Raw genomic sequence first — 13,374 nt, forward strand, 5'->3', positions numbered from 1 at the left:
AGTATATTACAGTATTACAGGGGCATGGTACGGTTTATCATGATGTATTCTTTAGGAGTATATTACAGTATTACAGTGGCATGGTACGGTTTATCATGATGTATTCTATAGGAGTATATTACAGTATTACAGAGGCATGGTACGGTTTATCATGATGTATTCTATAGGAGTATATTACAGTATTACAGAGGCATGGTACGGTTTATCATGATGTATTCTATAGGAGATATATTACAGAGGCATGGTACGGTTTATCATGATGTATTCTATAGGAGTATATTACAGTATTACAGAGGCATGGTACGGTTTATCATGATGTATTCTATAGGAGTATATTACAGAGGCATGGTACGGTTTATCATGATGTATTCTTTAGGAGTATATTACAGTATTACAGGGGCATGGTACGGTTTATCATGATGTATTCTATAGGAGTATATTACAGAGGCATGGTACGGTTTATCATGATGTATTCTATAGGAGTATATTACAGTATTACAGAGGCATGGTACGGTTTATCATGATGTATTCTATAGGAGTATATTACAGTATTACAGGGGCATGGTACGGTTTATCATGATGTATTCTATAGGAGTATATTACAGAGGCATGGTACAGTTTATCATGATGTATTCTTTAGGAGTATATTACAGAGGCATGGTACGGTTTATCATGATGTATTCTTTAGGAGTATATTACAGTATTACAGGGGCATGGTACGGTTTATCATGATGTATTCTATAGGAGTATATTACAGAGGCATGGTACGGTTTATCATGATGTATTCTATAGGAGTATATTACAGTATTACAGAGGCATGGTACGGTTTATCATGATGTATTCTATAGGAGTATATTACAGTATTACAGGGGCATGGTACGGTTTATCATGATGTATTCTATAGGAGTATATTACAGAGGCATGGTACAGTTTATCATGATGTATTCTTTAGGAGTATATTACAGAGGCATGGTACGGTTTATCATGATGTATTCTATAGGAGTATATTACAGTATTACAGAGGCATGGTACGGTTTATCATGATGTATTCTATAGGAGTATATTACAGTATTACAGAGGCATGGTACGGTTTATCATGATGTATTCTATAGGAGTATATTACAGTATTACAGGGGCATGGTACGGTTTATCATGATGTATTCTATAGGAGTATATTACAGGGGCATGGTACGGTTTATCATGATGTATTCTATAGGAGTATATTACAGTATTACAGGGGCATGGTACGGTTTATCATGATGTATTCTATAGGAGTATATTACAGGGGCATGGTACGGTTTATCATGATGTATTCTTTAGGAGTATATTACAGTATTACAGTGGCATGGTACGGTTTATCATGATGTATTCTATAGGAGTATATTACAGTATTACAGAGGCATGGTACGGTTTATCATGATGTATTCTTTAGGAGTATATTACAGTATTACAGGGGCATGGTACGGTTTATCATGATGTATTCTATAGGAGTATATTACAGTATTACAGAGGCATGGTACGGTTTATCATGATGTATTCTATAGGAGTATATTACAGTATTACAGGGGCATGGTACGGTTTATCATGATGTATTCTTTAGGAGTATATTACAGTATTAAAGGGGCATGGTACGGTTTATCATGATGTATTCTATAGGAGTATATTACAGTATTACAGAGGCATGGTACGGTTTATCATGATGTATTCTATAGGAGTATATTACAGTATTACAGAGGCATGGTACGGTTTATCATGATGTATTCTATAGGAGTATATTACAGTATTACAGGGGCATGGTACGGTTTATCATGATGTATTCTATAGGAGTATATTACAGGGGCATGGTACGGTTTATCATGATGTATTCTATAGGAGTATATTACAGAGGCATGGTACAGTTTATCATGATGTATTCTTTAGGAGTATATTACAGAGGCATGGTACGGTTTATCATGATGTATTCTATAGGAGTATATTACAGTATTACAGAGGCATGGTACGGTTTATCATGATGTATTCTATAGGAGTATATTACAGTATTACAGAGGCATGGTACGGTTTATCATGATGTATTCTATAGGAGTATATTACAGTATTACAGGGGCATGGTACGGTTTATCATGATGTATTCTATAGGAGTATATTACAGGGGCATGGTACGGTTTATCATGATGTATTCTATAGGAGTATATTACAGTATTACAGGGGCATGGTACGGTTTATCATGATGTATTCTATAGGAGTATATTACAGGGGCATGGTACGGTTTATCATGATGTATTCTTTAGGAGTATATTACAGTATTACAGTGGCATGGTACGGTTTATCATGATGTATTCTATAGGAGTATATTACAGTATTACAGAGGCATGGTACGGTTTATCATGATGTATTCTTTAGGAGTATATTACAGTATTACAGGGGCATGGTACGGTTTATCATGATGTATTCTATAGGAGTATATTACAGTATTACAGAGGCATGGTACGGTTTATCATGATGTATTCTATAGGAGTATATTACAGTATTACAGGGGCATGGTACGGTTTATCATGATGTATTCTTTAGGAGTATATTACAGTATTACAGGGGCATGGTACGGTTTATCATGATGTATTCTATAGGAGTATATTACAGTATTACAGAGGCATGGTACGGTTTATCATGATGTATTCTATAGGAGTATATTACAGTATTACAGAGGCATGGTACGGTTTATCATGATGTATTCTATAGGAGTATATTACAGTATTACAGGGGCATGGTACGGTTTATCATGATGTATTCTATAGGAGTATATTACAGGGGCATGGTACGGTTTATCATGATGTATTCTATAGGAGTATATTACAGAGGCATGGTACAGTTTATCATGATGTATTCTTTAGGAGTATATTACAGAGGCATGGTACGGTTTATCATGATGTATTCTATAGGAGTATATTACAGTATTACAGAGGCATGGTACGGTTTATCATGATGTATTCTATAGGAGTATATTACAGAGGCATGGTACAGTTTATCATGATGTATTCTTTAGGAGTATATTACAGAGGCATGGTACGGTTTATCATGATGTATTCTATAGGAGTATATTACAGTATTACAGAGGCATGGTACGGTTTATCATGATGTATTCTATAGGAGTATATTACAGAGGCATGGTACGGTTTATCATGATGTATTCTATAGGAGTATATTACAGGGGCATGGTACGGTTTATCATGATGTATTCTTTAGGAGTATATTACAGTATTACAGAGGCATGGTACGGTTTATCATGATGTATTCTATAGGAGTATATTACAGTATTACAGGGGCATGGTACGGTTTATCATGATGTATTCTATAGGAGTATATTACAGTATTACAGAGGCATGGTACGGTTTATCATGATGTATTCTATAGGAGTATATTACAGTATTACAGGGGCATGGTACGGTTTATCATGATGTATTCTATAGGAGTATATTACAGGGGCATGGTACGGTTTATCATGATGTATTCTATAGGAGTATATTACAGTATTACAGGGGCATGGTACGGTTTATCATGATGTATTCTATAGGAGTATATTACAGGGGCATGGTACCGTTTATCATGATGTATTCTTTAGGAGTATATTACAGTATTACAGTGGCATGGTACGGTTTATCATGATGTATTCTATAGGAGTATATTACAGTATTACAGAGGCATGGTACGGTTTATCATGATGTATTCTTTAGGAGTATATTACAGTATTACAGGGGCATGGTACGGTTTATCATGATGTATTCTATAGGAGTATATTACAGTATTACAGAGGCATGGTACAGTTTATCATGATGTATTCTATAGGAGTATATTACAGTATTACAGGGGCATGGTACGGTTTATCATGATGTATTCTTTAGGAGTATATTACAGTATTAAAGGGGCATGGTACGGTTTATCATGATGTATTCTATAGGAGTATATTACAGTATTACAGAGGCATGGTACGGTTTATCATGATGTATTCTATAGGAGTATATTACAGTATTACAGAGGCATGGTACGGTTTATCATGATGTATTCTATAGGAATATATTACAGTATTACAGGGGCATGGTACGGTTTATCATGATGTTTTCTTTAGGAGTATATTACAGGGGCATGGTACGGTTTATCATGATGTATTCTATAGGAGTATATTACAGAGGCATGGTACAGTTTATCATGATGTATTCTTTAGGAGTATATTACAGAGGCATGGTACGGTTTATCATGATGTATTCTATAGGAGTATATTACAGTATTACAGAGGCATGGTACGGTTTATCATGATGTATTCTATAGGAGTATATTACAGTATTACAGAGGCATGGTACGGTTTATCATGATGTATTCTATAGGAGTATATTACAGTATTACAGGGGCATGGTACGGTTTATCATGATGTATTCTATAGGAGTATATTACAGGGGCATGGTACGGTTTATCATGATGTATTCTATAGGAGTATATTACAGTATTACAGGGGCATGGTACGGTTTATCATGATGTATTCTATAGGAGTATATTACAGGGGCATGGTACCGTTTATCATGATGTATTCTTTAGGAGTATATTACAGTATTACAGTGGCATGGTACGGTTTATCATGATGTATTCTATAGGAGTATATTACAGTATTACAGAGGCATGGTACGGTTTATCATGATGTATTCTTTAGGAGTATATTACAGTATTACAGGGGCATGGTACGGTTTATCATGATGTATTCTATAGGAGTATATTACAGTATTACAGAGGCATGGTACAGTTTATCATGATGTATTCTATAGGAGTATATTACAGTATTACAGGGGCATGGTACGGTTTATCATGATGTATTCTTTAGGAGTATATTACAGTATTACAGGGGCATGGTACGGTTTATCATGATGTATTCTATAGGAGTATATTACAGTATTACAGAGGCATGGTACGGTTTATCATGATGTATTCTATAGGAGTATATTACAGTATTACAGAGGCATGGTACGGTTTATCATGATGTATTCTATAGGAATATATTACAGTATTACAGGGGCATGGTACGGTTTATCATGATGTTTTCTTTAGGAGTATATTACAGGGGCATGGTACGGTTTATCATGATGTATTCTATAGGAGTATATTACAGAGGCATGGTACAGTTTATCATGATGTATTCTTTAGGAGTATATTACAGAGGCATGGTACGGTTTATCATGATGTATTCTATAGGAGTATATTACAGTATTACAGAGGCATGGTACGGTTTATCATGATGTATTCTATAGGAGTATATTACAGAGGCATGGTACAGTTTATCATGATGTATTCTTTAGGAGTATATTACAGAGGCATGGTACGGTTTATCATGATGTATTCTATAGGAGTATATTACAGTATTACAGAGGCATGGTACGGTTTATCATGATGTATTCTATAGGAGTATATTACAGAGGCATGGTACGGTTTATCATGATGTATTCTATAGGAGTATATTACAGGGGCATGGTACGGTTTATCATGATGTATTCTTTAGGAGTATATTACAGTATTACAGAGGCATGGTACGGTTTATCATGATGTATTCTTTAGGAGTATATTACAGTATTACAGAGGCATGGTACGGTTTATCATGATGTATTCTATAGGAGTATATTACAGAGGCATGGTACGGTTTATCATGATGTATTCTATAGGAGTATATTACAGTGGCATGGTACGGTTTATCATGATGTATTCTATAGGAGTATATTACAGTATTACAGAGGCATGGTACGGTTTATCATGATGTATTCTATAGGAGTATATTACAGAGGCATGGTACGGTTTATCATGATGTATTCTATAGGAGTATATTACAGTATTACAGAGGCATGGTACGGTTTATCATGATGTATTCTATAGGAGTATATTACAGTGGCATGGTACGGTTTATCATGATGTATTCTTTAGGAGTATATTACAGTATTACAGAGGCATGGTACGGTTTATCATGATGTATTCTATAGGAGTATATTACAGTATTACAGGGGCATGGTACGGTTTATCATGATGTATTCTTTAGGAGTATATTACAGTATTACAGGGGCATGGTACGGTTTATCATGATGTATTCTTTAGGAGTATATTACAGTATTACAGGGGCATGGTACGGTTTATCATGATGTATTCTATAGGAGTATATTACAGTATTACAGGGGCATGGTACGGTTTATCATGATGTATTCTTTAGGAGTATATTACAGTATTACAGAGGCATGGTACGGTTTATCATGATGTATTCTATAGGAGTATATTACAGAGGCATGGTACGGTTTATCATGATGTATTCTATAGGAGTATATTACAGGGGCATGGTACGGTTTATCATGATGTATTCTATAGGAGTATATTACAGTATTACAGAGGCATGGTACGGTTTATCATGATGTATTCTATAGGAGTATATTACAGTATTACAGGGGCATGGTACGGTTTATCATGATGTATTCTATAGGAGTATATTACAGTATTACAGAGGCATGGTACGGTTTATCATGATGTATTCTATAGGAGTATATTACAGAGGCATGGTACGGTTTATCATGATGTATTCTATAGGAGTATATTACAGGGGCATGGTACGGTTTATCATGATGTATTCTTTAGGAGTATATTACAGTATTACAGTGGCATGGTACGGTTTATCATGATGTATTCTTTAGGAGTATATTACAGTATTACAGAGGCATGGTACGGTTTATCATGATGTATTCTTTAGGAGTATATTACAGTATTACAGTGGCATGGTACGGTTTATCATGATGTATTCTATAGGAGTATATTACAGCATTACAGAGGCATGGTACAGTTTATCATGATGTATTCTATAGGAGTATATTACAGTATTACAGGGGCATGGTACGGTTTATCATGATGTATTCTATAGGAGTATATTACAGTATTACAGGGGCATGGTACGGTTTATCATGATGTATTCTATAGGAGTATATTACAGTATTACAGAGGCATGGTACGGTTTATCATGATGTATTCTATAGGAGTATATTACAGAGGCATGGTACGGTTTATCATGATGTATTCTATAGGAGTATATTACAGTATTACAGAGGCATGGTACGGTTTATCATGATGTATTCTATAGGAGTATATTACAGTATTACAGAGGCATGGTACGGTTTATCATGATGTATTCTATAGGAGTATATTACAGTATTACAGAGGCATGGTACGGTTTATCATGATGTATTCTATAGGAGTATATTACAGTATTACAGAGGCATGGTACGGTTTATCATGATGTATTCTATAGGAGTATATTACAGAGGCATGGTACGGTTTATCATGATGTATTCTATAGGAGTATATTACAGAGGCATGGTACGGTTTATCATGATGTATTCTATAGGAGTATATTACAGTATTACAGAGGCATGGTACGGTTTATCATGATGTATTCTATAGGAGTATATTACAGTATTACAGGGGCATGGTACGGTTTATCATGATGTATTCTATAGGAGTATATTACAGTATTACAGGGGCATGGTACGGTTTATCATGATGTATTCTATAGGAGTATATTACAGTATTACAGGGGCATGGTACGGTTTATCATGATGTATTCTATAGGAGTATATTACAGTATTACAGGGGCATGGTACGGTTTATCATGATGTATTCTATAGGAGTATATTACAGTATTACAGGGGCATGGTACGGTTTATCATGATGTATTCTATAGGAGTATATTACAGTATTACAGGGGCATGGTACGGTTTATCATGATGTATTCTATAGGAGTATATTACAGAGGCATGGTACGGTTTATCATGATGTATTCTTTAGGAGTATATTACAGTATTACAGGGGCATGGTACGGTTTATCATGATGTATTCTATAGGAGTATATTACAGAGGCATGGTACGGTTTATCATGATGTATTCTTTAGGAGTATATTACAGTATTACAGAGGCATGGTACGGTTTATCATGATGTATTCTATAGGAGTATATTACAGTATTACAGAGGCATGGTACGGTTTATCATGATGTATTCTATAGGAGTATATTACAGTATTACAGAGGCATGGTACGGTTTATCATGATGTATTCTATAGGAGTATATTACAGCATTACAGAGGCATGGTACGGTTTATCATGATGTATTCTTTAGGAGTATATTACAGTATTACAGGGGCATGGTACGGTTGATCATGATGTATTCTTTAGGAGTATATTACAGCATTACAGGGGCATGGTACGGTTTATCATGATGTATTCTATAGGAGTATATTACAGTATTACAGAGGCATGGTACGGTTTATCATGATGTATTCTTTAGGAGTATATTACAGTATTACAGAGGCATGGTACGGTTTATCATGATGTATTCTATAGGAGTATATTACAGCATTACAGGGGCATGGTACGGTTTATCATGATGTATTCTATAGGAGTATATTACAGAGGCATGGTACGGTTTATCATGATGTATTCTTTAGGAGTATATTACAGTATTACAGGGGCATGGTACGGTTTATCATGATGTATTCTATAGGAGTATATTACAGTATTACAGAGGCATGGTACGGTTTATCATGATGTATTCTATAGGAGTATATTACAGAGGCATGGTACGGTTTATCATGATGTATTCTATAGGAGTATATTACAGTATTACAGAGGCATGGTACGGTTTATCATGATGTATTCTATAGGAGTATATTACAGTATTACAGGGGCATGGTACGGTTTATCATGATGTATTCTATAGGAGCATATTACAGAGGCATGGTACGGTTTATCATGATGTATTCTATAGGAGTATATTACAGTATTACAGGGGCATGTTACGGTTTATCATGATGTATTCTATAGGAGTATATTACAGTATTACAGGGGCATGGTACGGTTTATCATGATGTATTCTATAGGAGTATATTACAGTATTACAGGGGCATGGTACGGTTTATCATGATGTATTCTATAGGAGTATATTACAGTATTACAGGGGCATGGTACGGTTTATCATGATGTATTCTATAGGAGTATATTACAGAGGCATGGTACGGTTTATCATGATGTATTCTATAGGAGTATATTACAGTATTACAGGGGCATGGTACGGTTTATCATGATGTATTCTATAGGAGTATATTACAGTATTACAGAGGCATGGTACGGTTTATCATGATGTATTCTATAGGAGTATATTACAGAGGCATGGTACGGTTTATCATGATGTATTCTATAGGAGTATATTACAGTATTACAGGGGCATGGTACGGTTTATCATGATGTATTCTATAGGAGTATATTACAGCATTACAGAGGCATGGTACGGTTTATCATGATGTATTCTATAGGAGTATATTACAGTATTACAGGGGCATGGTACGGTTTATCATGATGTATTCTATAGGAGTATATTACAGTATTACAGTGACATGGTACGGTTTATCATGATGTATTCTATAGGAGTATATTACAGTATTACAGGGGCATGGTACGGTTTATCATGATGTATTCTATAGGAGTATATTACAGAGGCATGGTACGGTTTATCATGATGTATTCTTTAGGAGTATATTACAGTATTACAGAGGCATGGTACGGTTTATCATGATGTATTCTATAGGAGTATATTACAGCATTACAGAGGCATGGTACAGTTTATCATGATGTATTCTATAGGAGTATATTACAGTATTACAGGGGCATGGTACGGTTTATCATGATGTATTCTATAGGAGTATATTACAGTATTACAGTGACATGGTACGGTTTATCATGATGTATTCTATAGGAGTATATTACAGAGGCATGGTACGGTTTATCATGATGTATTCTATAGGAGTATATTACAGTATTACAGAGGCATGGTACGGTTTATCATGATGTATTCTATAGGAGTATATTACAGTATTACAGGGGCATGGTACGGTTTATCATGATGTATTCTATAGGAGTATATTACAGAGGCATGGTACGGTTTATCATGATGTATTCTATAGGAGTATATTACAGTATTACAGAGGCATGGTACGGTTTATCATGATGTATTCTATAGGAGTATATTACAGTATTACAGGGGCATGGTACGGTTTATCATGATGTATTCTATAGGAGTATATTACAGAGGCATGGTACGGTTTATCATGATGTATTCTATAGGAGTATATTACAGTATTACAGGGGCATGGTACGGTTTATCATGATGTATTCTATAGGAGTATATTACAGTATTACAGTGACATGGTACGGTTTATCATGATGTATTCTATAGGAGTATATTACAGTATTACAGTGACATGGTACGGTTTATCATGATGTATTCTATAGGAGTATATTACAGTATTACAGAGGCATGGTACGGTTTATCATGATGTATTCTATAGGAGTATATTACAGTATTACAGGGGCATGGTACGGTTTATCATGATGTATTCTATAGGAGTATATTACAGAGGCATGGTACGGTTTATCATGATGTATTCTTTAGGAGTATATTACAGTATTACAGAGGCATGGTACGGTTTATCATGATGTATTCTATAGGAGTATATTACAGCATTACAGAGGCATGGTACAGTTTATCATGATGTATTCTATAGGAGTATATTACAGTATTACAGGGGCATGGTACGGTTTATCATGATCTATTCTATAGGAGTATATTACAGTATTACAGAGGCATGGTACGGTTTATCATGATGTATTCTATAGGAGTATATTACAGGGGCATGGTACGGTTTATCATGATGTATTCTATAGGAGTATATTACAGAGGCATGGTACAGTTTATCATGACGTATTCTATAGGAGTATATTACAGTATTACAGGGGCATGGTACAGTTTATCATGATGTATTCTTTAGGAGTATATTACAGTGGCATGGTACGGTTTATCATGATGTATTCTATAGGAGTATATTACAGTATTACAGAGGCATGGTACGGTTTATCATGATGTATTCTATAGGAGTATATTACAGAGGCATGGTACGGTTTATCATGATGTATTCTATAGGAGTATATTACAGTATTACAGGGGCATGGTACGGTTTATCATGATGTATTCTATAGGAGTATATTACAGAGGCATGGTACAGTTTATCATGATGTTTTCTATAGGAGTATATTACAGTATTACAGAGGCATGGTACGGTTTATCATGATGTATTCTATAGGAGTATATTACAGTATTACAGAGGCATGGTACGGTTTATCATGATGTATTCTATAGGAGTATATTACAGTATTACAGGGGCATGGTACGGTTTATCATGATGTATTCTTTAGGAGTATATTACAGTACTACAGTGGCATGGTACGGTTTATCATGATGTATTCTATAGGAGTATATTACAGTATTACAGAGGCATGGTACGGTTTATCATGATGTATTCTATAGGAGTATATTACAGTATTACAGAGGCATGGTACGGTTTATCATGATGTATTCTATAGGAATATATTACAGAGGCATGGTACGGTTTATCATGATGTATTCTATAGGAGTATATTACAGTATTACAGAGGCATGGTACGGTTTATCATGATGTATTCTATAGGAGTATATTACAGAGGCATGGTACGGTTTATCATGATGTATTCTTTAGGAGTATATTACAGTATTACAGGGGCATGGTACGGTTTATCATGATGTATTCTTTAGGAGTATATTACAGAGGCATGGTACGGTTTATCATGATGTATTCTATAGGAGTATATTACAGTATTACAGAGGCATGGTACGGTTTATCATGATGTATTCTTTAGGAGTATATTACAGAGGCATGGTACGGTTTATCATGATGTATTCTATAGGAGTATATTACAGAGGCATTATACGGTTTATCATGATGTATTCTATAGGAGTATATTACAGTATTACAGAGGCATGGTACGGTTTATCATGATGTATTCTATAGGAGTATATTACAGAGGCATGGTACGGTTTATCATGATGTATTCTATAGGAGTATATTACAGTATTACAGAGGCATGGTACGGTTTATCATGATGTATTCTATAGGAGTATATTACAGTATTACAGAGGCATGGTACGGTTTATCATGATGTATTCTTTAGGAGTATATTACAGTATTACAGAGGCATGGTACGGTTTATCATGATGTATTCTATAGGAGTATATTACAGTATTACAGAGGCATGGTACGGTTTATCATGATGTATTCTATAGGAGTATATTACAGTATTACAGAGGCATGGTACGGTTTATCATGATGTATTCTATAGGAGTATATTACAGTATTACAGAGGCATGGTACGGTTTATCATGATGTATTCTATAGGAGTATATTACAGAGGCATGGTACGGTTTATCATGATGTATTCTTTAGGAGTATATTACAGTATTACAGGGGCATGGTACAGTTTATCATGATGTATTCTTTAGGAGTATATTACAGTATTACAGGGGCATGGTACAGTTTATTATGATGTATTCTATAGGAGTATATTACAGGGGCATGGTACGGTTTATCATGATGTATTCTTTAGGAGTATATTACAGTATTACAGGGGCATGGTACGGTTTATCATGATGTATTCTTTAGGAGTATATTACAGTATTACAGAGGCATGGTACGGTTTATCATGATGTATTCTATAGGAGTATATTACAGCATTACAGAGGCATGGTACGGTTTATCATGATGTATTCTATAGGAGTATATTACAGTATTACAGGGGCATGGTACGGTTTATCATGATGTATTCTTTAGGAGTATATTACAGTATTACAGAGGCATGGTACGGTTTATCATGATGTATTCTATAGGAGTATATTACAGTATTACAGGGGCATGGTACGGTTTATCATGATGTATTCTATAGGAGTATATTACAGGGGCATGGTACGGTTGATCATGATGTATTCTTTAGGAGTATATTACAGTGGCATGGTATTCCATGATGTATTCTTTAGGAGTATAGAGGCACATACTTGACAGGCCTGCCGCACACAGTGTAACTTGGCCAGGAAGTCGGTGTCCCCAAGACACTCCAGCAGCTCAGTCCTAAAAAAACAAAAAACAAGGAAATTAGGCATTATAATCACAGACATACTAGGAGTCAACACTTAATGGGAAATGTCAACTTCATATTATCTCCAGCACCACCCAACGTGTGAAATGGAGCATTTCTATGTTTAGTAGTAAAAAAGAAGACGAAGACAATTGTTTCCAATGACATCGTTGTGCACCATGTGATTCTAACCAATTATGAGGCATCGCCTACTAATTAGATGTCATTGGAAACACTCCTCTTTATATATATATTTTTTAACTACAAAACATAGAAACGTGTCATTTTCACAGATGTTGACGTTAGGGGTTGGTGCTGGAA

At 35.0% G+C, this 13,374-nt stretch overlaps 1 protein-coding gene across 3 annotated transcripts in view; it reads right to left on the reverse strand.

Annotated features, from left to right (window-relative positions):
* miga1 (mitoguardin 1) overlaps positions 1–13,374 on the reverse strand; it is a 51,120-nt gene that overhangs the window by 10,225 nt on the left and 27,521 nt on the right. For all 3 annotated transcript variants that reach the window (XM_055866018.1, XM_055866019.1, XM_055866017.1), the window contains exon 10: positions 12,974–13,046. In XM_055866018.1, the coding sequence (XP_055721993.1) occupies positions 12,974–13,046 (73 nt within the window). The remainder of the gene's footprint in view (positions 1–12,973; positions 13,047–13,374) is intronic.

This window comes from Salvelinus fontinalis, chromosome 17 (assembly GCF_029448725.1).
Source record: "Salvelinus fontinalis isolate EN_2023a chromosome 17, ASM2944872v1, whole genome shotgun sequence".
Taxonomy (NCBI): Eukaryota; Metazoa; Chordata; class Actinopteri; order Salmoniformes; family Salmonidae; genus Salvelinus; species Salvelinus fontinalis.